This window comes from Balaenoptera physalus (genome assembly GCF_965194825.1).
Source record: "Balaenoptera physalus genome assembly, chromosome: 17".
Classification (NCBI taxonomy): domain Eukaryota; kingdom Metazoa; phylum Chordata; class Mammalia; order Artiodactyla; family Balaenopteridae; genus Balaenoptera; species Balaenoptera physalus.
In genome coordinates this window covers 84,432,065-84,456,783 of record NC_138895.1, presented here as the reverse complement: position 1 = coordinate 84,456,783, position 24,719 = coordinate 84,432,065, and the positions used below count along the sequence as shown (strand labels likewise).

Genomic DNA, 24,719 nt, shown 5'->3' with positions numbered 1-24,719 from the left:
GTACTTAGACTACTGTTTTATCATAAAGGATACAACTGAGGAACAGCCAACAGGAGGAGACGGATAGGACAAGGTTCTCACGTTGAGAGTCCCGGCACATCACTCTCCCAGCACATCAGTGGGTTCGAAAACCAGGAAGGTCTCCCAGCTTCACTGTCCAGAGATGTTATTGAGCTTTCATTACACAGACGTGATTGATTAGCTTGTTGTCATCAACTGAGCTCAGTCTCCGGTCCCTCTCCTCTCCCCAGAGGTCAGGAGTCAGGTTAAAAGTTCTGACCCTTTAATCATGTGCTTGGCCTTTTGGGGGTGTCCAGCCCCTTGCTGGAAGCTATCTAAGGGCCCACCATAAGTCATCACATTAGCATAAACTCAAGTGTGGTTGAAAAGAGTTCATTATGGGGCTTCCCTGGTGGCGCAGTAGTTGAGAATCTGCCTGCCAATACAGGGGACACGGGTTTGAGCCCTGGTTCGGGAAGATCCCAGATGCCGCGGGGCAACTAAGCCCGTGCGTCACAACGACTGAGCCTGTGCTCTAGAGCCCGCGAGCCACAACTACTGAAACCCGTGTGCCACAACTACTGAAGCCCGCACGCCTAGAGCCTGTGCTCCGCAAGAAGAGAAGCCACTGCAATGAGAAGCCCGTGCACCACAACGAAGAGTAGCCCCCGCTCACCACAACTACAGAAAGTCCACGCGCAGCAACGAGGACCCAACACAGCCAAAAAAAACAAAACAAAGAACAGTTCATTATGAATAAGAAGGCACTCCTATCACTCAGCAAATTCCCAAGGTTTTGAAGCTCTGTGCCCGGAACTGGAGACAGAGACCAGATATGCTCTTTACTATATCACGGCCGCCCCATCTTTGACCATGGACCCTATGGTAACAGGGGCACACGCATGGGAACATAAGGGACACAGCAATATTTGGTGGAGGCAGGAGGGGAAGGGGTAGGAAGCCTTTAACTCAATTTCCTAATACGTTTGACTATCAGTATTTGTGTTATAATTTTACAACTGTGCCAGTGTAATACTATATTGTATTATGGTGTTAAAGAAAAATGATTCTGACCCTTGTTAAAATGGTAAGGAAGATTTTCTTTAAGACTATTGCAGTAGGGGTAAGAGATTGAACTCAACTCCAAATATAGCCAAGACAGCAGAGGATTTATAGCCAATGAGCTGAGTGAGGGGGTCAGTGGATGGGAAATTACTAAGAGAGATATTGAGGATAGGGGGGTTCTTGCTAAATGGACTTAGCATGATGTTTTGCTAAAACTGGACTTGGAAGGCCAAAGACAGGACTGGGGTCAAGGTTGAGGCCTGGTCTAGAATTTGGTCAAGGCGGGAGTCTTTCTGAGTTCCTCCTCTTGTTCAAGGAAAGAAGAGACATTCTTCTTGCCTCTGCACAGTGTACATCCATTTCTCATTGGATCGTCTTTTGTTTGTTAAGGACCAGCTGAGACTGGCATGTTGAGACTTGGTAGTAGAGAATATTTGCTGGATGGCATGAGCCATCAGGTATTTCATGAGGAGGATCTCCATGAAAATATAAGAAAAGAAGGGTTAATGGTTTGAGCAGACTATAAACTCAGTGTTCCAGAGGACACTTAGTAGAGAAGATTTCTAGACGCCGGGCTCAAAGGCTCTTTAGATGGTGGAATAAGCGTGACAGTGGCAATCTGGCAGATTCACTTGTTTGCAGTTTGAATGTTTTTGGTGATGGCATAGACGTCAGAGAGGTTTTGGTATAATTGCCACAGTCATGGTTTTTTCCTGAAGCAGAACCTAGAAGATGTGGGAGTTCTGGTGCACTTCCTAGAGGCCTGCACAGTGGGAGCTGAGGATGAAAAGTGCCCATCCATGACCGGCTGTGGTGATGAGCTTTTAAGGTTGAGTTGTCTGGCCTCCTTCACAGGGCTTCTTTAGATTTTGAGGGAAAAGTCCAGCTCTGAGACAATCTAGAGTCTCAATAAGGATCTGGGCAGTCGGCTTTTAGTTCTCAGTGATGAGAGTGGGAGAAAATTTGGAAATGTTTGTTTGAAGAACTGTAGTCAGATATTGAAGGAAACTAGAAAAATCGAGACTCTTGTAGGGTCTGACAAACCCGGCAGGGTCCCATCCAGTTAGCAGATAAGTGACAAAGTCTCAAAGACATTGATCAGGACCAGAATCTGTTAACCCATGGGGTGTGCTATAGTTTTCTATTGAAATATAAAATTTCTCTCCACAGTCACTCCCCTTCTCGATCAAGGATAATCAAAGTAAGATTATTCTCATTTACAAAATAAGTCTGCTCTCATTAGGTTTGGTCTGATTATTTATATAAGTGCAGCAAGAATGGTAATTGACCACATGGGCCTTTTGCAGGTTTGCTTTGCTTGAACTTTCCACGTGGAATCTCAGGTTGAACTTTTAAAAGCTTCTTGAGGCTAGGAAGTCAAGCAAAGAACTTGACACCAGACTTTGCCTGCAGTACCTGTAGAACTGGGTGAATTCCTCTCTCTTTGAGATCCCCCTAAATGCCCTGTTTCCCGGGCCTCCCAGGAAGTGACCTTCCCTCTCACCTGTAACGCTGGGAACCCTGTAAGCGGGGTACCAGGCAGGTTTTCCCAAGAGGGCTTTGTGAACACTGGTCCATAAAGTCAACCTCACTTCCTTAAAATTGGTCACATATAATTCTGTGCACATCATTCCATATGACATTCCAGTCAAATGTCTTGACTTGGTTATGTAATCAGTGTTTCCAATTATGTCCTGTTACAAGGACAGATTCTTTTTTTTTTTTTTTTTTGCCACACTGCACAGCATGTGGGATCTTAGTTCTCCAACCAGGGATTGAACCCATGCCCTCTGCACTGGAAGCATGGAGTCTTAACCACTGGACAGCCAGGGAAGTCCCAAGGAAGACAGATTCTTATTGAACCTATGTAAATAATTATATTGCCTTGAAGAGAAGAATACCCAATAGGAGTTTTTGAATTCTGGGAAGACCAGGCAGGAAGAAAAAGATAAATGTTTCATTTCTGTTTACAAAAAGTACAGTCTACTAAATTGTTACGAGTCATAGATAACGAGAATATAGAAAGGAGTTCCTTATGTCTAGAAACAAAAGCATAATCATCTTTTGTTTGTCTACTCAGTCCCATGTCATAATTTTTTGTTCTGTTTGCTCTTGGCTTAGAAGTTTTATAAACCCACCTGCTTCTCCACTAGAGTTCTGGAAAGCCCCACTCAGTCCAGTGGCACCATCTCCAGGTTACGTAACCAATGCCTTCAGACGATTGTGCCCAGAGCAGCTGTTAGAGTCCTTTCCGTGGTTTTCTGAGACCATTGCTTTTACTGAGGACAAGGCACTTTGGCCTGTAGCTGGTTGCAAATGCTTTCAGGGAAGAATCAGTGTGAAACAAAAACTATCTATGGAAGACAAAAGACTTAAAGATCTGATGAGAGTGCATTAAAAAAATTGACACAATTGACAGGAAATATGGCTATTTTTGTGGCATAAAACGTTAAAAATAATAACTGGAATTATGACTGATAACATTATATCGTAGTTGTCTAATAGACAAAGAAGTCCTGGAACATTTGATGGACAGGGAAGTAATAGATAACTGACAAATTTCTAGGAATATCAGACAATTTCTAAATTATTTATATTGCTAACATTTTATCCATACAAATATAACCTAGGGAAGGTTAAGCATCTCTTCTTATTTGGCAATGCTTCCCATGCAACTCAACATATCAAATAAATCTCATTATTTCTGATGTCTCTCTTTTTACAAGGTGAAAGAATCAACCCATTCTGATTTTCCAGGGACCCTCTGGGAAATCGTTTTTAAATTTATTTTTTATTTTATTTATTTATTTGGTTGCACCGGGTCTTAGTTGCAGCATGCAGGCTCCTTAGTTGTGGCTTGCCAGCTCCTTAGTTGCGGCATGCGAACTCTTACTTGCAGCATGCATGTGGAATCTAGTTCCCTGACCAAGGATTGAACCCAGGCCCCCTGCATTGGGAGTGCAGAATCTTATCCACTGCGCCACCAAGGAAGTCCCCCTCTGGGAAATCTTAATGTCTGTTTGAGATTCTCAAGATTTCTTTAGGATTTGATTTGGGAAGGCAACGTTACCAGAAATGTCAAAAGGTTTGAACACTTGACTAAATAGGATCATAGGTCTGTGAAACAAAACTTAGTTACCTATTTAACCAAAGTGACAATGCAAGACTTTAAAAGTAAATATAGGAGGTAACACAACTGTAAGGAAAAAAAAAAAAAAAACAACAATACTCTAGCTCTTTTAAAATGAGAAGACTTCATTCTCTTAATCAAGAACATGATAAGGTCAACACCCAGCACAGGAAATTATTCTGATAAAACACAGAATTTTTGTTTTCTGGGCGGATTACAGATTACTCACAAGGTAAAGAGGGTTCTTTTACAATCTCTTACTAAGAGCAGACCAATAAACTGAGAAAATGTCATCTTTTTAACAGAGAGAGAAAACCAAACTCTAGTTTTACATTAGTGCACTCTCGATACTAAAGTTCATTTAAAAAATGTTATAAATAAGCCCATCCAACCTTAGCCAGCTTTGACCATGCAACATAAGATTCCTTTTGTTATATGCAGACAACTGTGCATAGTATTCTGTTTTATAATAGTCTGTTCGAATTCTCTTATAGTTAAAAAAATTTAAATCTATCTGTATCTATATTTACATCTATATGACTCCCTTTCTACAAACCTGACACGTTCAATACTCATCCGGGTTTTGTCCTACATTTTCCTTCTCCATCTGGAACAACCGGGCTTTTTACTGCGGGGCAAGTTGCTTTTTACCTTCTATAAAAGCATCTTACTTTCCTTGTGTACTTTTCCTTTTCAAACTCATCCTACTTTCCATGAATACATTGTATAGAAAATTATTTCCTTTCACCCTTTTTGTTTCTAATAGTTTCATTTATATATACTGAACATAATTTTTAACCTAGCAACTTTTATTTTACAGAGAAAACTAGGGAGTAGATAACTGTGAACTGTTTGTCATATACTAGCATTCTGTAGCAGGCTAGCAAATTTCATGACTATACTATCTCACAACTTTTATAGGTCTATGCTTCCTCATAGTACAATTTTTCAATGAAGCAAAAAAAAAGTTTATTAACAGAATAAAATATATTTAGAACTTCTGTAATATTTAGAAACAAGAAGCCAAAGTATATAAAAGTAAACTTATGTTTAGTCATTAATATTTCAGTAGTTTCTACTTAAAAATGATCTGGGTATTTAATGAATATCTATTACTTAATGGAGCGTTAAGTCTGAAGTTACAAAGTGCCAAGAAGATTTTGGAAACTTTTTAAAGCAGGCATATTATAAAACATAGTAATTGTTGAAATGTCCATTCATAAAACTTTTGTTTCATTTACATCAACTTAATACATGTGGTATTAACGAATATGTTTGGATTAATCATGAAAATTTCATAAGATATTAAACTAAGCTAGCCATCATCTCAAGTTATTTTCCTGTTAACTATTTTTATAGCATGTGCATGTTAGGCAAGTACCTCCAAAATCACAAAAGCAGAAAAAAATTTAAATGTAAAATATATATATTTTGTTTTACTGCTGCATTTGATATACATGAACTAATGGACATCAAGTAATTCATTTCTAGTACATCTTTACTTCTACTTTTGTTGAATTTATAATTTTTATAACCTTAAACATCTAGTAGGTATAACATTAGCTTATTTGACTAGTAAATCTAAATAGAATAAAAATGTTTGCTCATGTGATTCTTAATGCTGATAACTCAGAAGACACAGCTTTTTATTTTTTTAAAAATTAAATCAACAATATTAAACTGATCTTATTTACCAAAGATTTAGCCAAATCACATGAACTAGAACAGCATTTGGGTTAGTTTCTATATTTATGAGAGTTTTAGGAATATTTCATTTATGTAAGAACTTGTTTATGTCTAAGTCAATTATACTAGAACAAGCTTCTTTATGGGATTTTATAAATTAATTTGATAATATCTGGAGGTAGGAAAATATCATATATATGTAGCATAGTACATACATACATAAACATACAGGAAGATACGAACAGGGTCTTAGAGCTTTCATTCTGAAATCCTAGCCATGAGTCAGGCATAAACACAGGGATGCAAACGTCACTGGTTTATAAAAAGAGTTGGCTCTTGTCTTTGCCCCACTTTCTATCTTTACGTGCATTGTGTTTCTGGCAGATGAGGCAATCTGAGGTCACCTGCTCCACCTGCAGGTTAGAGCGTCCCACCAACGCCGTGGAAGAGACTCTCAAGATTTTCTTTCGCTGTGACATGTAGTCTTACAGGAGCTGTGGACTAAATTTCAGTTGAGGTGCTGAGGGGATACCAAGCAGCTTCTGGGCGTCCCCAAAGCTCATCTAAGGGGATAAAGCATTCAGTCTGCTTCCGTTCAGCCTTCTCAGCCTGAGGTGGTTGCTTTTAGGGTCTCTGGTCCCTTGAGAGCCCCCCATTGGAGGTGGGCAGCCTAAAATTTGAGTGACTATAGGGATCTGAGGGCTGGAGTGGGAAGGGGAAGGTCCAACAGATGAACAGAGGGATGGGGGGAGATTGGGGTTTGAAGAGGGATGTAGCAGAGGATTCAAGGAGCCTGGGGGGAAGGAAGAAGGAGAGGAGGTGATGGGAAGGGAGAAGACTTAGATGAACCACTTGGGGATCTTAAGTTTCCCTATGAGGCCACTGAGCCTCCAAACTATCCTTAGTAAAATCAAGGATTTTTACTAATGAAGGATTTGACAACAAGGAGGGAAGTGGACATGGTTGGCGCCATAGTGGTTGCCGCCATAGTGGCCAACCATATAGCCAGTGGGAGTCTTCAGAGGAGGTCAAAAGAGTGAGAACTTCCCATGGGGAAGAGAAGTGTGAAAGTAACGGCGACAAAGGAAGACAATCCGAACAGGGTGTCTACAAAGAAGACATGCCCCAAATAACAAAGAGCTGAATCCCAACCAAATGATAACCCAATGAGGATTTCCCATGTTCTAAACCAATGATGCCTGTTATGGACTAAATTATGCCCCCCAATTCATACCCTTCAGTACCTCATAATGTGACTATTTGGAGAGAGGGTCTTTAAAGAAGTAATTAAGGTTAAATGAGGTCATATGGATGGGCCCTAATCCAGTCAGAATGATGCCCTCCTAAGAAGAGGCAATTTGAACTGACAGAGACCAGAGGTGCACAGGCACAGAGGGACGACCATGTGAAGGGGTAGCAAGAGTGTGGCCATCTGCCAGCCAAAGAGAGGGGCCTCAGGGGAAAATAACCCTGCCAACACCTTGATCTTGGACTTCCAGGCTCCAGGACTATGAGAAAATAAATTTCTGTTATTTAAGCCACCTAGCCTGTGTGTGGTATTTTGTTATGGTACCCCTAGAAAATGAATACAGTACCTTTCAAAAAACCTTGGGACTCTGACACAGCCTCAAGAGAATACTGAGAACCTTAAAAACCAGAATCTGTCTCTACCGTGCTTCATCCAGAGCACCAGCTCTCCATTTATATGGACTCACTGTTGGACCCACCATCAACCAGCCAGGAGTGAAGGCAAAGGCTCCCCAGGTGCACACGTGGGCTTGGGGTCCAATGATGAGTCACATCCTTTCGAGTCATGGTACCAGACTGTTAAAGACAAAGTATTCTGACAGTTGTTTAACTGGCAAGAAAGACTTTTTTCAAGACTATTGCAATAGGGGTCAAAAATGATTGCAAGAGGGCAGAGAGGTTGACCTCAACTCCTAATACAGTAGAGACGGCTGGGGATTTATATCCAACGAGCAGAGTGAGGGCTCAGTGGATGGAACTTTGCTGAGAGGAGACATCAAGGGTGGGGGATTCCTGCTGATGGCAGGCCAAGGACTTGGACATTGAGGGTGGAACTTGATCAGATATCAAAGGTGGGAGCAGTCTCACTGAACTGATGTAGCAGGATTCTTTGCTAAAACGAGGAGACACAGGCCAAAGACAGGACTGGGGTCAATGTCGAGGCCCAGTTGAGAAGAGGGCTCAGAGGAGCCCGCTTTGAGTTTGGCCAAGGAGGGAGTCTTTGCCAGGTGTAGACTGAAAATAAGGGAATCGATGCTGGCACGTAACTAGAGTCCCACGCAATCACTAACAATCAGTCCAGCCCATCTTGACACTGTCGGAAACGTCTCCCAGGGCGAGCTCACTCGGGTCCGTAGGCTTCTCCTTGATCTTGTCTGCGTTTCAAGATCAGAGGTGGTCTCAGCAAAGTGTGGCTTCACCCCTCCAGGCATCTGGTGGAGCTAAGAGATGGCCTCGTAAGGGCGCCCGTTTTGAAGCATGCATGTAATCTTGGATTTCCTTCATTGCGTTTATCCTTTTACCCTCAGCTATTATTTCTCCTCTCCACTTATACCCACACTTTCCCAGCTTTGGAAGGGACAGTAGGGTAGGGCCACTGCGCTGGTCTAGACTGCAGGCAGCCATTCTACTCTGAGTCGTGCCTGCTCCATCCACACCTGGCCATTTAGGGCAGGGTTACACGGGTGCAGAACCAGTGGGCTGTTTCTGCCATTAGGCAATATGGCAGCGTTCACTGGGAGCCCCAATTTTGCCAGATGAAGTGAAAGTACAACCTACGCTATTATGCCCTTAGGGATTCTGACGTAAGGGTTTAAACATAGTTACAGTTTCCTGCCTCTGGGGCTTGTGGCTGCAGGCCTCGTCCTGCAAGCCCCGCATGAGCTGTTGGGGAGAGACAGGTGGGGCGATGTGGGCCAGAAAGACAGTTTACTCATCATACCAGCGTCCCCTCGCCTTGGCAAGACTGAGGCTCAAAAGGTACAAAGGAAGGCCAAGGAAACCTGTTCACGGCTCCTGTGAAACTGGGAACTGAGACCAGTGCCCTGCCCCAGCCATCTGGGGCCCCTCCAGACAGGGAAAAGGGTCACTGTCCTAGCTGGGCGATTTTCCTGATTACTATGGGATAGAAGGTTGCAGCTTCACAAAAGGGGCAGGAATGACTGCGTCTGTGCTCTTGAGTCACTGGGTCCCTCCCCACTACTGTCCTTTGCCCAGTAGCCCAGGCCAATGGGAAATTGAGAAATCCTATGAAGAGAGGGCCACTCAGGACTCTGGACCTCAGGAATGAGGGTGAGGTGCGGGCAGACAGTGAGGGAACGGGGACAGAGCAGAGGGGCTCTGGTTATCCACCTAATCCCGGGTCGGCGACAGAGGTGGGGGCCGAGGAAGCTCCCGTTCCCGTTGCTTCCGTTCCTTCTGTCCTGCGGCAGGGGATGTCTCAGCTCTGGCACTGGGTGGTCATCACGCTGCGGCAGGTGATGAGACCTGGGTCCCCTCTGCCATTTGGCGCTGCAGACCCACGTCCTGCCTCCGCCTCGCTGCTGCGAGCCCCGGGGGGTGGCGGGTGGCATCTGGGTGCCTTGAAGGGCATCCTTGTCTTCCGGCCTCCTGCTGGGCTCAGCGCAACGGAAATAGCTGCCTGACGGCTGGAGGTGGGAGGGCATTCATCGCCACCCCCTGCTGCGGTTTTGCAGAGCCTGCGTCCCTCCTGAAGGCCGTGGCTCGCCCCGGTTTGGGATCTCCCTCGCGGTATTTATTTCACCCTCAGCGCTCGGGCCTCCAGCGCACGTTGGCTTCCGGTGCTTCAGCAACACGCGTAGGACTCTCTCAAGCCTCCCGCACCGGCCCCGGGTGCCCACCTGTTTCCAGCTGCAGCCTGGAAATCCGCCCCTGCCCCGTCCTCACCAGCTCCTCGGAGCTCTTAAAATGCCTGACCTTCAGCTACAGGCTTATTCGCTTACAACTGCCCACCGGCAAGGCGAGCTCGGCGCGGCGGGGCGGGGCTGGCTGGGGGTCTCCCCGCGCGCTCTGCGGGGCCTGGCGCGGCCACCGCTGCGTAACGGAGCGCGGGGAGCGCGCCAGGTGACCGCCCCGGAGCCCGTAGCAGCCTCGCGCGGCCTCCGGGGGGCCTGCTCCCGGGAGGTAAATGAAAGGAGACAGTTCATTTCAAGGCGGTCACCAGCTGGCCTTCGGGCGCTCGCCCTTCTCAAATGCCAGCATCTGGGGAAACGTTCTGTCCCTCGTAGGCAGGCAGCCTGGCGCCACCTTGAGAGGCGGCTCGAGTCGCGTGGGGCGTGTCTGCCTGAGCCACGCGGGGCGCTGGACACAGTCTCTATGGCAGGCCCCGACAGCCCACATACCACCGCATCTCCAGGCACCCTGTCTGCTTCCGTCGTCCCCACCTGAAAACTGGGAGGATGCAGGCTCAGGTGCCTCGGGTACCCGGAGTCTGAGCAGACCTGGTGCCACTCTCTCAGGGGGCACGTAGACTCTGCCCTGTGCCTGTTTTGCTTTTATTAAAATACCCCATCTCTGCCCCTAAAGTGGCAAGATATTTTTGTCTATGTGTGAGACGATGCCTAATGAGGGAAAAAGGATCAAATGCTAAAACCACAAAGAAGTCTCTTGAGTCCACAGTACCCAAACAATAATGCTGTTTATTTCTCACTTGAAACAAGCCCTCAATGGGTAACTTGCCAAGGGGGGAACCCTGGGGGGTCCGTGTCTCTGGCTCACAAGAAAGCAAAGGACCACCAACTCGTTCTGCGAAACAGGGAGACGATCGGTCCCTCCACAGGGGCTTCTCACGCCAGTGTTTTGCTGACTAGGATGGAGACAAAGCTCAGGAACAAGGTTGACCCTCCCGGTCGCACAGTTCCCTCCAGTTCCTCCTCAACTGTATAATCGGGTAAGATGTCCCTCTCAAGATTAGTAGGTCCTCCATAATTGCAAGTCATAGAACTACAACAACTAACCCAGTAGAAACTGTTAGTAAGAAAATATCTTTTTCTGGGGGCTTCAGGAGGCTGATGGGCTGCATACACAAACGTGCAGTTGTCTGTACAGTTCTTGTAAACGAGCAGTTCCCGAGGACTCAAACCTAAAAATGAAGTAGAGATGCAAATCTTAGATTCCACGATTTCTACTTGCAAATATCAGAGCACGTTTATCTTAACTCGCTCCATCCCCCAAATGTTGTCACACTGCCTAAAATTCTTGACTGAGCAAGAATATCCAAGCCCACTAGAGGTTTTGGTTATTCCATGAAGAACTTCCCCTGGAGATGTCTTTCAACCTACACTGCCACCTCATCTAGGCATCTGGCCTCCCTAAGTAGTTTGATGGTCCCTTGTCCCGTAGCTATACCAATGAGTGGTCCTGTTCGTTGTTTGTCATAAGGATTCCAGGGACCCAGAAATAAAATGGAGACCTGGACACATGTTTTGTTTGGATCCCAAAGATCACACAGACCCTCAAGCAGAGAGCCGCTATACTAGGGCCTTCAGCTGATTTTCTGCAGTTGGCATGGCCCCTCTAGATGAGCTCCTGCTGAGCCCCTCTGCCTGCTGTTCCCAGCTCCTGGCCCAATATAGAAACGCTGATGCCCCAGGGCAGACCTGACGCACCATCCCAGGCAGAGCCCCACGAACACTGTGATGACCTTCGCTGGAGGGCTCACCAATGGCCTGGACCAACCAATGCTACCTGATCAGGGCTCCCCCGGAGACCTGCCTTGTGAATCCCTGCGTTAAATTCCACAGGCCTCATTCACCTGTTCTGTTTTGTGTCTCACAGCCTTTGCACAAATACTTTCTTTCCTCCTGGAGCTAGCCAGGATGGATGTACCCACTCGTGCATCTGATGTCACCTCTTTAAACACATCAGAACGAACTAACGGCTACACTCCAGTCACTTGCTTTTCTTTATGTTTCATATGTGATAAAGAGCTCATTAAAGTCCAACATTCAAAAGAAAAGTGCATAATCGTAGGCCAACATCTTTAATTGATTTTCACCAAGTGCAAAGCACCATGTGACAGCACCCAGCTCAAGAAACAGAACTGGGTGGAAAGCCCCGAATTCCTCCCTCTGTTCCTCCATTCAGGCACTAGAAGCGCCAAGGCCAAAGATAAGAAGGAAGTGTCTGCATTTCTGAGCCTATACATGAGTTTGCCTGCTTCTGAATCAATGCCCATGAAATCCTACTTTGTTTTTGTGGCTACCTTCTCTTCTCTGCTGGTGTTTGTGAAATGCATCCCTGCCTTTGTACATGGTTGTATGTTCTTCACTCTCGTAGCTGTATACTTGCCATTGATGAATATAAACCACAGTTTACTGTTGATGGACATTAAGGCCGTTTCTGGTTATAACTACCCCAGGTGGTGCTGCAGTGAATATTCCTGTCCTTGTCTTGAGGTGGGGCATTGCGAGTGCTTCAGGAGCTCCGTACCCAGAAGTGGTAATGCCGGGTCTTTGACGTGCTCGAGTACAGCTTTGGCAGAGGCTGTTGAAGAGATTTCCACAGAGTGTACCTGCTTATACTCCACACGATCCCGCACACTTCAAACTCTCGCCAACACATGGTGTGGTCGTCATTGAATGTTTAGTCATTCCCGCTGGGGTCATCGTATTCTTGTTTCAAGTTGCATTTCCACCAAGAGGAATCGTGTTCAACAACTTTTCTTATACTTATTGCCCATACACATTTCATATCTGGTAAACTGCCTTCATGCCTTTTGCTCTAACTTCTATTAGATGATCTACTATTTTAGTTACTGACTGGTAGGAAGAAGTTCATTCTATATTCTGAATACGAGTCGTTTAACAGATATGTGTTTGAAGTGCTTTCTCCTCATGTATGGCGTGCATTTTTACTGTCTTATCAGTACCTTCTCAGGGACAGACGTTGTGAAGTTTTACATAATGCCAGTTATCATTTTTTCTTATGTGACCAGCAGTGTTTTGTTCAGTTTTGAAAATTCTTAATTTTCCAAAGGACGTAAAGATACCCTTCTACATTTTCTGTTTTAAGAACTTCATTTTTGAGTATTTATTGAGATCCACAAATGTCCCGAACCTGCCTCTTTTGCGTGGTGTGAATACCGAGTATGTTATCTCGTGTATCCACCACTCGTCAAGGCAATTAAGAGTCTATCCCCACTCCAGGGCAGGGTCGGCTTCGTCAGAAAACCTGTAACTGGATATGTGTTTTTTGATTTTGCTTTTCTCCTCTGTTGGTCTATTTTTCTATCCTGAGCCCACCCCACACTGTCTTCATAAATGAGATGATATAAATGCTCTTGGTAGTTGAGAGTGCAAGTCCTCCAGCGTTTTTCATCTCCCACTAGCTTGCCTTGGCTATTCCTAGCCCTTTCCATTTCCATAAACACTTGAACATTAGGAATCTTCACGCGCACACACACACACACACCACCTGCTGAGACCCTGACTCCAATTTCATTGAATTTGTCGATTAATCTTTACTCCATTGGGACTCACCACCATAAGCTTGCTGTATCCTTCTATTGGTTTAAGGCTTTAACTTCCATAGTGTTTTTGTAGTTGCAGTGTGGAAATCTTGCACAAATCTAGTTGGATTTCTTCCTAGGTAGTGATATTTTTGTGTTTTTGTAAATTTCACTTTCAGTTGGTCAGTCGTTGGTGTATAGAAACACAATCGATTTTTAAGATTGATTGTTGAATACTGACCTTGTATCCAGGGCCTGTGCTAAATTCACTTGTTGTTTCCAAAGCCTGTGGTCTTTGGTGACTACTAGCAGTGTAATTCCTGTCTTTCCAATCACCATGTGTTTTGTTTCTTCCTCTGGCCTAACTGAACCGACCATGAACTTGGTTCCACGGGGAGCAGAGGTGGTGATGGCAGGCATGCGCACCCCATTTTGACTCAGGAAAATCCTCCCACCCTTCTACTGAAATATCATAATTTCTATGAGATAAAATTCCCTTCTGCTTCCATTTCCTTACACTTTTCTTCTTAACTGGGAAAGGGTATTGAATTTTAACATAAAAATTTCTGCATGTTGATCAACACTCTATGATGTTTCCTATTTTCTTTGTTAATGTGGTGAATTGAACTAGTAGGTTTCAAACTGTAAGCCACAATGCAATTCTGTAATCACTCCCCTCTTGTCTCTCATCACACTTCCATGGTACATTAGTCCCAAATGATGAATGAATATTAATAAATTCTTATCAACTCAACTCCACACTTATTCAGAGCTCATTCATTTCCCCTTATCGTTCTTGTCCTATTCCAGGATCCCATCCAGGGTAGGCATGCATTGGGCGTCCAGCAGGTCATGTAGACTAGGGTTTTTTGGCAAATGTTTGGTTAGTACCTTTGCATCTCTAGTCGTAAGAGATGATGGTCAGAGATTTCCCACTCTTCCACTGTCTTTCTCGGGTTTTGCGTTAGGCTTAAGCTGCTACAGTAAATGTGCTGGGGAGCAGCCCCTCCCTGTTTGTTATCTGGAGAGGTCTGTGGAAGATTGGGGTGATTTCTCCCATGAAACTAGTGCGGTGTTTGCCAGGGAAGCAAGCTCTGGTTCGTAGGTTTTTTGGAAAGTATGATGGACACTTCAGCCTCCCAATCTCATTGGGAGGCAGTTACGGTTAACAGTGTTTTTTAAGTTTTTGCCCATTTCATCAGGAATCTCACATTTTTCACAGGAGCCTACACATAACAGCCACTTATTTTCTTTACAAGGTCTGTGAGGGCTGATTGATGCCTCCCTTTCCATTTCTGATATTGGCAATGAGAATTTTATTTTTCTTCTTTGTGATCTCTTCTTCTGTTTTATCAATACCATAAATCCTTCCAGAAAACGAACGTTGGCTTTGTGAATTTACCTTGTGTTCATTTCTGCTATCCTCTTTATATTTCCTTCTCATTTCTTTGGGTGGATCATCTATTCTTTTACTAACATCTTGAATGGAAGCTGAGAAAACTTTCACCCTGTTCTCTCTTCTACTAGATGCCTGTGATGGGATATATTTTGCACTAAGCACTTTTTCAGCTGCTTTCCCCACACTTTTAACTTGTCATAACTTCATAATCGTTTAGACCTTACTATTTCCCAATTTCTGTTGGGGCTTGTCTTCTGTGTATTTGGTTTAGAAATGCCCTGAATAATTACTAATCAGTTGGGGATCTGCTGGTTCTCTTTTGAGTAATGATTTCTACCTTAATTTCACTGTAATAGAGAAGGACTCCTACGTAATGTCAATCATTTGAGACTTGTTGATGCTGGGTTATATCATGGCATGAACTCAACCAAGTGGAGTCATGTGTGACCCTGTAAAAAGCTGTGTCTGGTCATCTCTGGGTCTGCTGTTTTATGTGCTGATTGTTCCTAGTTTGTTAACAGAGCTGTTCAGACCTTCTGTAGCAGCGGTTGGCAAACAGGAGCCTTGGGACAAACCCCATCCACCAACCGTGTCTGTAAATAAAGCTTGGTTGGAACACAGGGACGATCATATGTTTACTTATCCTGTATGCCTGCCTCCACCCCGCCAAAGACAGTGTTTTGTAGTAGTGACAAATACAGAAGGCCTACAAAGCTGAAAACATTTGCTGTCTGCTCCTTCCAGGAAACGATTACTGACCTGAGTCTACCACTGTGGTAAGTTTGTCTCCTTATTCCAGCATCCAAAAGCTGGGGAGAATCTTTTGTGTGGTAGGCATTGTCCCAAGGAGTCCAAGGTGCATCTACTTCTTGGGCCTGCTTTGCTGGAAGGCCTCGCCAGAGGACCACATTCCAAAGGGCGACAAGGAATTGCCCAGGCCGCACTGGGGCATCGACCCACATGACCAGGGACTGCCAAGGCGTGGAGGCCTTGAGATGCAGCTGTCCTCCCAGCCCCTGGAGACATCGCAGGTCACGTGTGCACAGGAGGCCCCACCTGGCAGGGTTTGTGTCTCTGTAAGAGGCTGCTACTGCCCGTTCCTGGGGCTGAGCCTAGTTCTGGGAACATGCTCTCAGGATGGGGACAGAGGAGGCCACGGCCAAGGGGCTGGGCACAGAGAAAGGACAGAGTGGCCCTGTCCCTGAAGCTGCTCAGGTGGGGTGACTAGTTCACAGGTGTAAGAAAGATAATCAGGTACTTACGAGTGGAGACAGTCAGGCAGCGCCTGAATTCATAAGGACACTCTCTAACATTTGGACAGGTGAAGCTGTTTATGGCCCAACAGTCATGGCATTTCAAATTATAGGTCCCTAGATAACAGAGGGCAGTGTCAGGCTCCTGCTGCGACGTGCCTTTTCCTCGTGACCACCCGCTGCACCCCTCCGGCAGCTGTCCCCTTCCCTCAGCACCAAGGGCTCCCCGAGGCTGCACAGCTGAGCCCTCCGTGGGCTCTGAGCCAGGGCAGGACGGGCTCCCTGGACAGAAGCCGGCTATACCCGGGCATTTTTCCTGTTCTCAGAGACAGCTTCCCAGGAACACCTCCAGGCGGCCAGGTGTGTGAAGCCTCTGCTCTGTTGATTGGACCCACCTTTTCAAGGAAGGCCTGGTGGTCATAAGAGGCCAAAGCCCCCCTGAATTCCCTGCACTCAGCCACTCCTGCCTGTTCCAGATGAGGAAGGGCCACAGCTGGAGGCTCCCCCGCCCCCTCAGGCCCCAGGGTCCACTGGTCTTTGGAGGAAGCCTTCCTCCACCCTGACCCTCCCCTTGCTCACGGACACCCGTGCCCACCAACGGCACTGATGATGGAGATCTCAGCTGGCTGAGATGATGAAAGTTCCATTCACACCCTTAAAATGACCCCAATTAAGAGAAGTCTCACCCCCTCCAAGACACAGAAGACCTGATACTCACAGGCTGAGTCAGCGAAGCGCAGGGGCCAGCCCAGGAGGAGCAGTAAGGCCACGAGGAGCATCGTCCCTGCGGGGCTTCACCCTGCAGGTGAGGAGACCCGGGGCGCAAGTCAGCGGGGGCGTGGCTCCCCCGGGGGCTTCCGGCTCCCAGCTCGACCAGCACGCGAGTCCCGGCCCCCTTCCCACCTTCCAGCGCCTCTCGCTCCGGGCTGGGCGCTCCTCCGCAGGGACCGGGCAGCAGCCCTTCCCACACACGATGGCTGCGCCCAGCTCAAGCCTTCATCCTGGACGAAGGCATCCTGCCTGCTCTCCACCGGCAGGGCGCAGCCGGGTCAGCGAGGCCCTGGGGCTGTCTCCACGTGGCTACACGGCCGCACGTGTCCGCTTATCTGCTCGCTGTCTCCCGACCTCAAGGGCGCCTCGTGCAACGAGCTCGAACATCGCCCACGGAGCTATGTCTCCCGCTTGCACAAGCACCGCGACAAACGCAGGGGGCGGTGACTAGAGCAGGGGAACGAGTGCAGAGGCGCCGGGAGCCTAACGTGCCCTGTGGCTACGAAGCGCGGACCCCGTGCAATCATGTCTCCCGGGCCTGGGCATCACAGAGCCACGAATTCCCAGCAGGGGAGGGTCTGGGGCTCGTCACACCCGAGTCCAGACGCCAGCACGTGCTCCAGGGAGCGCCCGCCAGGCGCCGGGCAGGGCCCGCATCTGAAACACTTCCGTGCGGGGACCCATGTGCACCCCGACTGCTGCCAATGCCCATGGTCCTCCTGGAAACTGCCCCCCCCGGCCCCAGGCAGCCGTCTCCCTGGGGAGACGCCCCCTCCCCCTTGCCAGGAGCAGGACGTGCCCTCAGTGCCCCGTGGGGCTCCTCTCTGAGGGACGCTGCCTCCCCTGCTGCCGCCTGTCACCCCGAGGAGACCCACCCAGCTGCTGGCAGCCCCTGATGTGCATCGGCCACGACACCAGCTGAGGGGCCCGGGCCGGGAGCTGACGGTGCAGAGCCAGCCGTGCCCCTGAGGTGGGGACCATACGGGTTCCTCCCCGGCCCCCCTGCCTTCCCAAGTCCAGCTCTCTCAGGGAAGGGTAGGCCTCGACCCTGCTTGTAGCCAAAGGCCCTCCCGCTCGGGATGAACGCAGGCTGAAGCACCCGGGTGCGGAGGGCCGGGGTGGAGGGGCTCAGCGGCAGTGTCCGGCGGGGCTGCTGATTCGTTCAGCCAGTCGGCCGCCCACGTGGATGCCCCCACGCCCAGGCCCTGCTTCCCCACTGCCCCTTCCCACGCGGTGCTGCCCGCTGTCCCTCATCTGTCCCCTCGCTCATGCCACCCTTGCTCCCAGGGCTGGTCTCACCAGCAGCTCGTGACCCAGAGCCAACACCCAGAGGCCCTCTTCCTCTACTTGCCACGCCAGACACTCTGAACCCTTCTGCACTGCAGATACCCGAGTGGATGCTGACCAATTCCTAACAAATGTCTTCACTGACGCCCCGCTGAGACCTTTAGGCTGATGGGAAAATACTCAAGAGCTAGGATGAAGTACACAGCAGAAATCAGACCGGAAAGTGTCCACGAGCAGTACAATTTCCTGCACCGTTTGTTACCACGCAGCGCTCAGAGATTCAGGGTTTGACAGCTGAACAGGTCCTGGAGACGAAGCCAGGGCCCCTGAAAGGCGGAGAGTGGGGACTGAGATTCTCACGCCGAGCAAACAGGATCCCCCAGGAGTGAAACAGGAGCAAAGTGTCAGAGAGCGAGGTGGGCCGGCGAGTGTGGCCTGCGGGCACAGAGATGCCTGGCAAACTCACGTGGGCCTGCGCTTCAAGGAAAAGATTGGAAGGAGCGCGCGTTTCTCCACAGCCGGCCCGGGGTCAGGAGGGACGTGACTGTGGGACTGTAAACTTCGGGCAGGAAAAACGCTTTGCAAAGGTCATGAACGTCCTCGTCCTGGGAAATGTGGCAAAAGCATGAGAAACCCCCACTGGAGGGACATGCCTTCCACTCGGTCACTCGGCCTCCAGGCAGAGTCGTGATGACCAGTGCAAGCTGGCCACGCCGAGAGAGAGGCGGGGTGCTACTCGGGCTGCCACAACCAGGAAACCCGGCTAGGTTTAAGTCCCATTTTTTGAGCTTTAGGACAGATGTGGAGGCACCAAGGCCCAGATGAACTGAAACTGCAAAGAGGAATGAGCCCTTCCCAGGGGAGTCACTGTCATCCCAGGTTCTTTGGCCTGTCTGGCCACTGGCTGAAGACCAGGCTGGCCTCAGGCAGAGGGAATCTGGTAGGGAAGGCCAACCAGGAGGGCTGTCTGGGCTCACGGGGGCTGGCGAGGCCCGCAGTCTCCAGGACCCATAAAGACCAAGCAGATTTTCCCACGGCAGAGCCTCCAAGAGCTCTCGGTGGATCCTGGGAGACCAAGTGCTCCTGGAAGTGGAGCCTGTGCCCATCACCCCACTGGCATCTGCCATCAGCCTCTGGTCCACGTGTGACAGGTGTCGGGGAGGAGGTGAATGAGCTAAAGTCAGAAGGCAGACAGGGAAAACCCTTGGAACTGAAGATTCCAAGTGCTTAGAGGTGAACCTCACTCTCTAAGCACTTCCTCTAAGGTCAGGAACAAGAAAAGGATGTCCACTTTTTTTCAGGATAGTTTTGGAAGCTCTAGCCACAACAATCAGAGAAGAAAAAGAAATAAAAGGGATGCAGATTGAAAAAAGTCGAACTGCCACTGTTTGCAGAGGACATGATCCTATACATAGAAAATCCTAAAGATGCTACCAGAAAACTATGAGAGCTCATCAATGAATCGGTAAAATTGTAGGATACATAAGTAATACACAGAAATCTCTTGCATTTCTATACACTAACAATGAAAGATCAGAAAGAGAAATTGAGGAAACAATCCCATTCACTATCACGTGAAAAGAATAAAATACCTAGGAATAAACCTACCTAAGGAGACAAAAGACCTGTACTCTGAAAACTATAAGACGCTGACGAAAGAAATTGAACACGACACAAACAAATGGAAAGATATACTGTGTTCTTGGATTGGAAGAATCAGTATTGTCAAATTGACTATAATACCCAAAGCAATCTACAGATTCAATGCAATCCCTATCAAATCACCAATGGCATTTTTCAGAGAACTAAAACAAAAATTTAAAAAATCTGTATGGAAACACAAAAGACCCTGAAGAGCTAAAGCAATCTTGAGAAAGACAAATGGAGCTGGAGGAATCGCACACCCAGACGTCAGACTATATTACAAAGCTACAGTCATCAATACAGTAACGTACTGGTAGAAAGACAGAAATATAGATCAATGGAACAGGATAGAAATCCCAAAATAAATCCACCCACCTACGGTCAATTAATGTACAACAAAGGATGCAAGAATATAAAATGGAGAAAAGACAGTCTCTTCAATAAGTGGTGCTGGGAAAACTGGACAGCTACATGTAAAAGAATGAAATTAGAACATTTTCTAACACCATATACAAAAATAAATTCAAAGTGGCTTAAAGACCTCAATGTAAGACCAGGTACTGGACTTCCCTGGTGGCGCAGTGGTTAAGAATCTGTCTGCCAACAGGGGACACATGTTTGAGCCCTGGTCCGGAAAGATCCCACATGCTGCGGAGCAGCTAAGCCCGTGCACCACAACTACTGAGCCTGCGCTCTAGAGCCCGCGAGCCACAACTACTGAGGCCCGCGCACCTAGACCCCGTGCTCCGCAACAAGAGAAGCCACCGCAATGAGAAGCTCGCGCACTGCAACGAAGAGTAGCCTCTGCTCACCACAACTAGAGAAAAGCCTGCGCGCAGCAACGAAGACCCAATGCAGCCAAAAATAAATTAACCAATTAATTAAAAAAACAAACAAACAAAAAACCAACCAGGTATTATAAAACTCCTAGAGCAATCCCTTTTGGGGTCCATTTACTAGAGTAATGGAAATAAAAACAAAAATAAACAAATGGGACCTAATCAAACTTAAAAGCTTTAGCATAGCAAAGGCAACCATACACAAAATGAAAAGACAACCTACACAATGGGAGAAAATATTTGCAACCCATGAGAGAGACAAGGGATTAATCTCCAAAATATACAAACAGCACATACAGCTTCAATATTAAAAACAACAAAAACAATCAAAACATGGGCAGAAGACCTAAATAGACATTTATCCAAAGCAGACATACAGATGGCCAAAAGGCACATGAAAAAGAGGCTCAACAAGGCTAATTATTAGAGAAATGCAGATCAAAACTACAATGAGATATTCTATTATACCAGTCAGAATGGCCATCATCAAATAATCTACAAATAATAAATGCTGGAGAAGGTGTGGAAAAAATGGAACCCCCCTACACTGTTGGTTGGAATGTAAAATGGTGCACCCAGTATGGAGAACAGAATGGAGGTTCCTTAAAAAACTAAAAATAGAGCTACCATATGATCTTGCAATCCCACTCCTGGGCATAAATCTGGAAACAACCGTAATTCAAAAAGATACATGCACCCCAATGTTCATTGCAGCACTATTTACAATAGCTAAGACATGGAAGCAACCTAAATGTCCATCGACAAATGAATGGATAAAGAAGATGTGCTATATATATAAACTGGAATATCTGTCATAAAAAGAATGAAATAATGCCATTGGCAGCAACATAGATGGACCTAGAGATTTTCATACTAAGGTAAGTTAGCCAGACACAGAAAGATAAATATCATAGGATATCGCTTATATTTGGAATCTAAAAAAAATATACCAATGAACTTATTTCCAAGTCAGAAAGACATTTACAGGCATAGAAAACAAACGTATGGTCACCAAAGGGGAAAGGGGGGTGGGGGAGAGATAAATTAGGAGGTTGGGATTAACAAATATACACTACTATATATAAAATAGATAACCAACAAGGACCAACTGTATATAGCACAGGGAACTGTACTCAGTAGTCTGTAATACCATATAAGGGAGGAGAATCTGAAGAGATATATATGTATATCTTCATATATATATGTATATATGAATCTCTGTGCTGTACACCTGAAACTAACACAATACTGTAAATCAACTATACTTCAATTAAAAAAGAGATATGTTAATTGCTTGGGAAGCATTGTCAAACAAGTGATGCGAAAACACCCTTAGATTATGTTTTTGTGGATATATGTTATTAATATAAGTATTCCAGCAATTATATTAAATTCTTAGACATCTGATATGTTATCACTTGTAAGTCTGCCTATTATCTTGAGGTGTTATCTGTCACAGAAATAACCCACTTTCTTTGACAGTTGTAACTCTCATCAGATCTTTACTTCTGGCCATTTTTTAAGTCTTCTGGCACTTACAGTTATTGTTGTACTCTGACGCTTTTATGACAGTGTTCCTGCAAAAGTGCTTCATCTTCAGGGAGATTCACGGAAAGGACTCGACAAGCACTCTAGAAAACACCTTTCTGATAGCACTTCACATCATACCACTGAGCTAGGGAAGAGTTTACAGAACTCTAAGGGAAACACGGATGGCTTCAGAAAACCTCTCACAAAAGATCAAGAGCAACAAGAAAACTCACACAAGGAGGACCAATCTCAGACGTACCACAGCTGAACGGTGCAAAGCGATTTTTAGTAAGTGAAAATCTGCACATCAGCCAGAGGAAACCCAGGCCGTACCTTTAGGCAGCCAAATCCCAGCCATGTCTGGTCTTTCCACAAAAGCAGGAGAAACAGAAAACCTCACGGACAATCACTTCCAAACGCTGTAGAAAGAAGACATCGATCACCAGGACTTCTATTCTAAGGAAGGGAAAATATGCTCCAAAAAGGAAGGTAAAATGAATATGGTTCGACACAAAAACAGTTCGGCTGTCGCCTTACCAGCAGATCCCACTACAAGGCATGTTTACTGCACATCGCATTTAGAAATAAAGCATTTGACAACAAGAGCCCCACGCAGAGGGGGTAACAGAATTGAGATGTGGAAACAGCTCCATTAGTATCAGCCAGTGTAGACTTCAAGGCAAAAAGTAGCGTGAAAGTTAAAGGCGGATGGAGATTTCACATCCATAAGGGATTTCTGAAACTCACTCAGAGTACCTTTCCTGACTACAGTGGAGTTAAGCAGAAACCAGTTGCTTCACGTGTTCGGACATTAAGAACAATTCCAACTAATAAAGCCTCCACACCCCCATCACTCCCAGGAGAAAACAAAAACTATTTTGGGCAGCACGATAATTAAAATATTACACAACAAAACCAGACCTAAACAGCTTCAAGGCCTGGCAGGAGAGGAAGGGAGGCCGAGCACACATCAGAAAGGCTGAAGCCCAAGGATCGCATTTTCCATCTCAAAAGCCAGGAAAGTGACAGCAAATTCAACCCAGAATAAAGGGCCTGAAAAAAGACACAACGGAAGCTGGAATGGGGAGGGGCCGCTTCCTGGGAGGTTGGAGGTTCCTGTAACCAGGGGAGGGGCGGCTAGGGGGGTAGGGGAAGACCAGAGACCCCATGGGTGGGCGTGCTTTGGGGTTCGGATGCCTAACTGGCGCCCGCGGGATCCCGGAACCTTGCTCGAGGGGGTAGGGCCGAACCTCAGGACCGGCAAACGCTGACCGGAGGCCGAGTCCGAGCCTGCTTCACGGCGCCCACCGCCTGTGACCTGCCCAACCTTCTAGAAACTTCAACGCTCCCCGTGTCCTGCCCGGACCTTCTGGAACCTTCTCCCCATCCCCGTGTCCTGCCCGGACCCTCTGGAACCTTCCCCGCCCTGCCATCCCCGTGTCCTGCCCAGACCTTTTGGAACCTTCCTCGGGACCCCGTGTCCTGCGAAGACCTTCTGGAAGCTTCCCAGCCTGTGTTCTGCTCAGACCTCCAGACCCTCCCTGTGGCCACGTTTCCTGCCCAGACCTTATGGGACATTTTCCGCCCCGCCACGCCCACCGCCCACCAACGTCTGACCTTTTGGAACCTTCCCCGTGACCCCGTGTCCTGCGAAGACCTTCTGGAACCTTCCCTGATGCCCGCGTCCTGCCAAGACCTCTGGAACCTTCCCTGTGGTCCCGGGTCCTAGCGAGACTTTGGAACTTCCGCCGCAATCCCCGCCCCCTCGCCCCGCCCCGCCCGTCTTGCCCAGACCTTCTGTAAACTTCCGGGCACGCGGGACTCGTCCAAGCTGTAACCTAGGCGGTAACCTCCAGGTCCCCAGCCAGCCTGCTTTCCTGTTTCCCCCATACTAGGCGTCATCACCGGATCTTGTCGCTCCTGCGCCTTTGATCCTATTTGAAACAGTCATTCGGTGCATGTAACTGTCGAGTTCAGTTCGGATGCGAAGTGTATCATGACGTTGCAGACTTCTGATATGTGTTCTCACTCATTCAGTGTTGTCTTGGCAGCTCGTCCTTCTGTAGTTGGTCTTCCTTCTTAGAGTGTGTCCTGTAGCAAATCCTTCCACCGTTGTTAGCAATTCAGTCGTGTGACTGTAAGAGAAGGGCTCACGGGTCTGTGCTTGTTCATGCTTATTAAGATAAGCATGTAGGTGAAAGGTAAACCTCCTTTACATCACTCGTAGAATTCAATTGTGTGAATGTGCCACTTTTAATTTTTATTTATTTATTATTTTTTTTAAATTTTTTTTTTAAAGTTTATTTATTTATTGCTGCGTCGGGGCTTCGTTGCTGCAGTGCGGGCTTTCTCTAGTTGCGGCGAGCGGGGGCTACTCTTCGTTGTGGTGCGCGGGCTTCTCATTGCGGTGGCTTCTCTTGTTGCGGAGCATGGGCTCTAGGCGTGCGGGCTTCAGTAGTTGTGGCACTCAGGCTCAGTAGTTGTGGCGCACGGGCTTAGTTGCTCTGCGGCATGTGGGATCTTCCCAGACCAGGGCTTGAACCCGTGTCCCCGGCATTGGCAGGCGGATTCTTAACCACTGTGCCACCAGTGCCACTTTTTAAAAATTGAAGTAGAGTTG

The 24,719-nt window shown here is 47.2% G+C and overlaps 2 protein-coding genes across 6 annotated transcripts in view; one reads left to right on the top strand and one right to left on the bottom strand.

The window, feature by feature from the left end:
- Nucleotides 1-24,719, top strand: part of LOC309646760 (cytochrome P450 11B1, mitochondrial-like) — a 37,025-nt gene that overhangs the window by 7,121 nt on the left and 5,185 nt on the right. The window contains exon 2 of one of the 3 annotated variants that reach the window (XR_014255566.1): nucleotides 29-3,512. The exons of the other annotated variants lie outside the window; for them this stretch is intronic. The gene's annotated coding sequence lies outside the window, so the exon portion shown is untranslated. Of the gene's footprint in view, nucleotides 1-28; nucleotides 3,513-24,719 lie in introns of those variants that run through there. 3 annotated transcript variants of the gene reach the window in all.
- Nucleotides 10,164-24,405, bottom strand: GML (glycosylphosphatidylinositol anchored molecule like). Of its 3 annotated transcripts, none has more exons than XM_082433332.1 (4): nucleotides 23,552-24,405; nucleotides 16,747-16,827; nucleotides 16,038-16,145; nucleotides 10,164-11,009 (listed from the first exon to the last, which is right to left on the bottom strand). In XM_082433332.1, exons 2-4 carry the CDS (start codon nucleotides 16,805-16,807, stop codon nucleotides 10,714-10,716), a joined length of 465 nt encoding a protein of 154 aa, XP_082289458.1. In that variant the 5' UTR covers nucleotides 16,808-16,827; nucleotides 23,552-24,405; the 3' UTR covers nucleotides 10,164-10,713. The 3 variants fall into 3 exon arrangements, with proteins under 3 accessions (XP_082289458.1, XP_082289457.1, XP_082289459.1); XM_082433331.1 differs by having other exon boundaries at nucleotides 23,717-24,405; XM_082433333.1 differs by lacking the exon at nucleotides 23,552-24,405 and having other exon boundaries at nucleotides 16,747-20,660.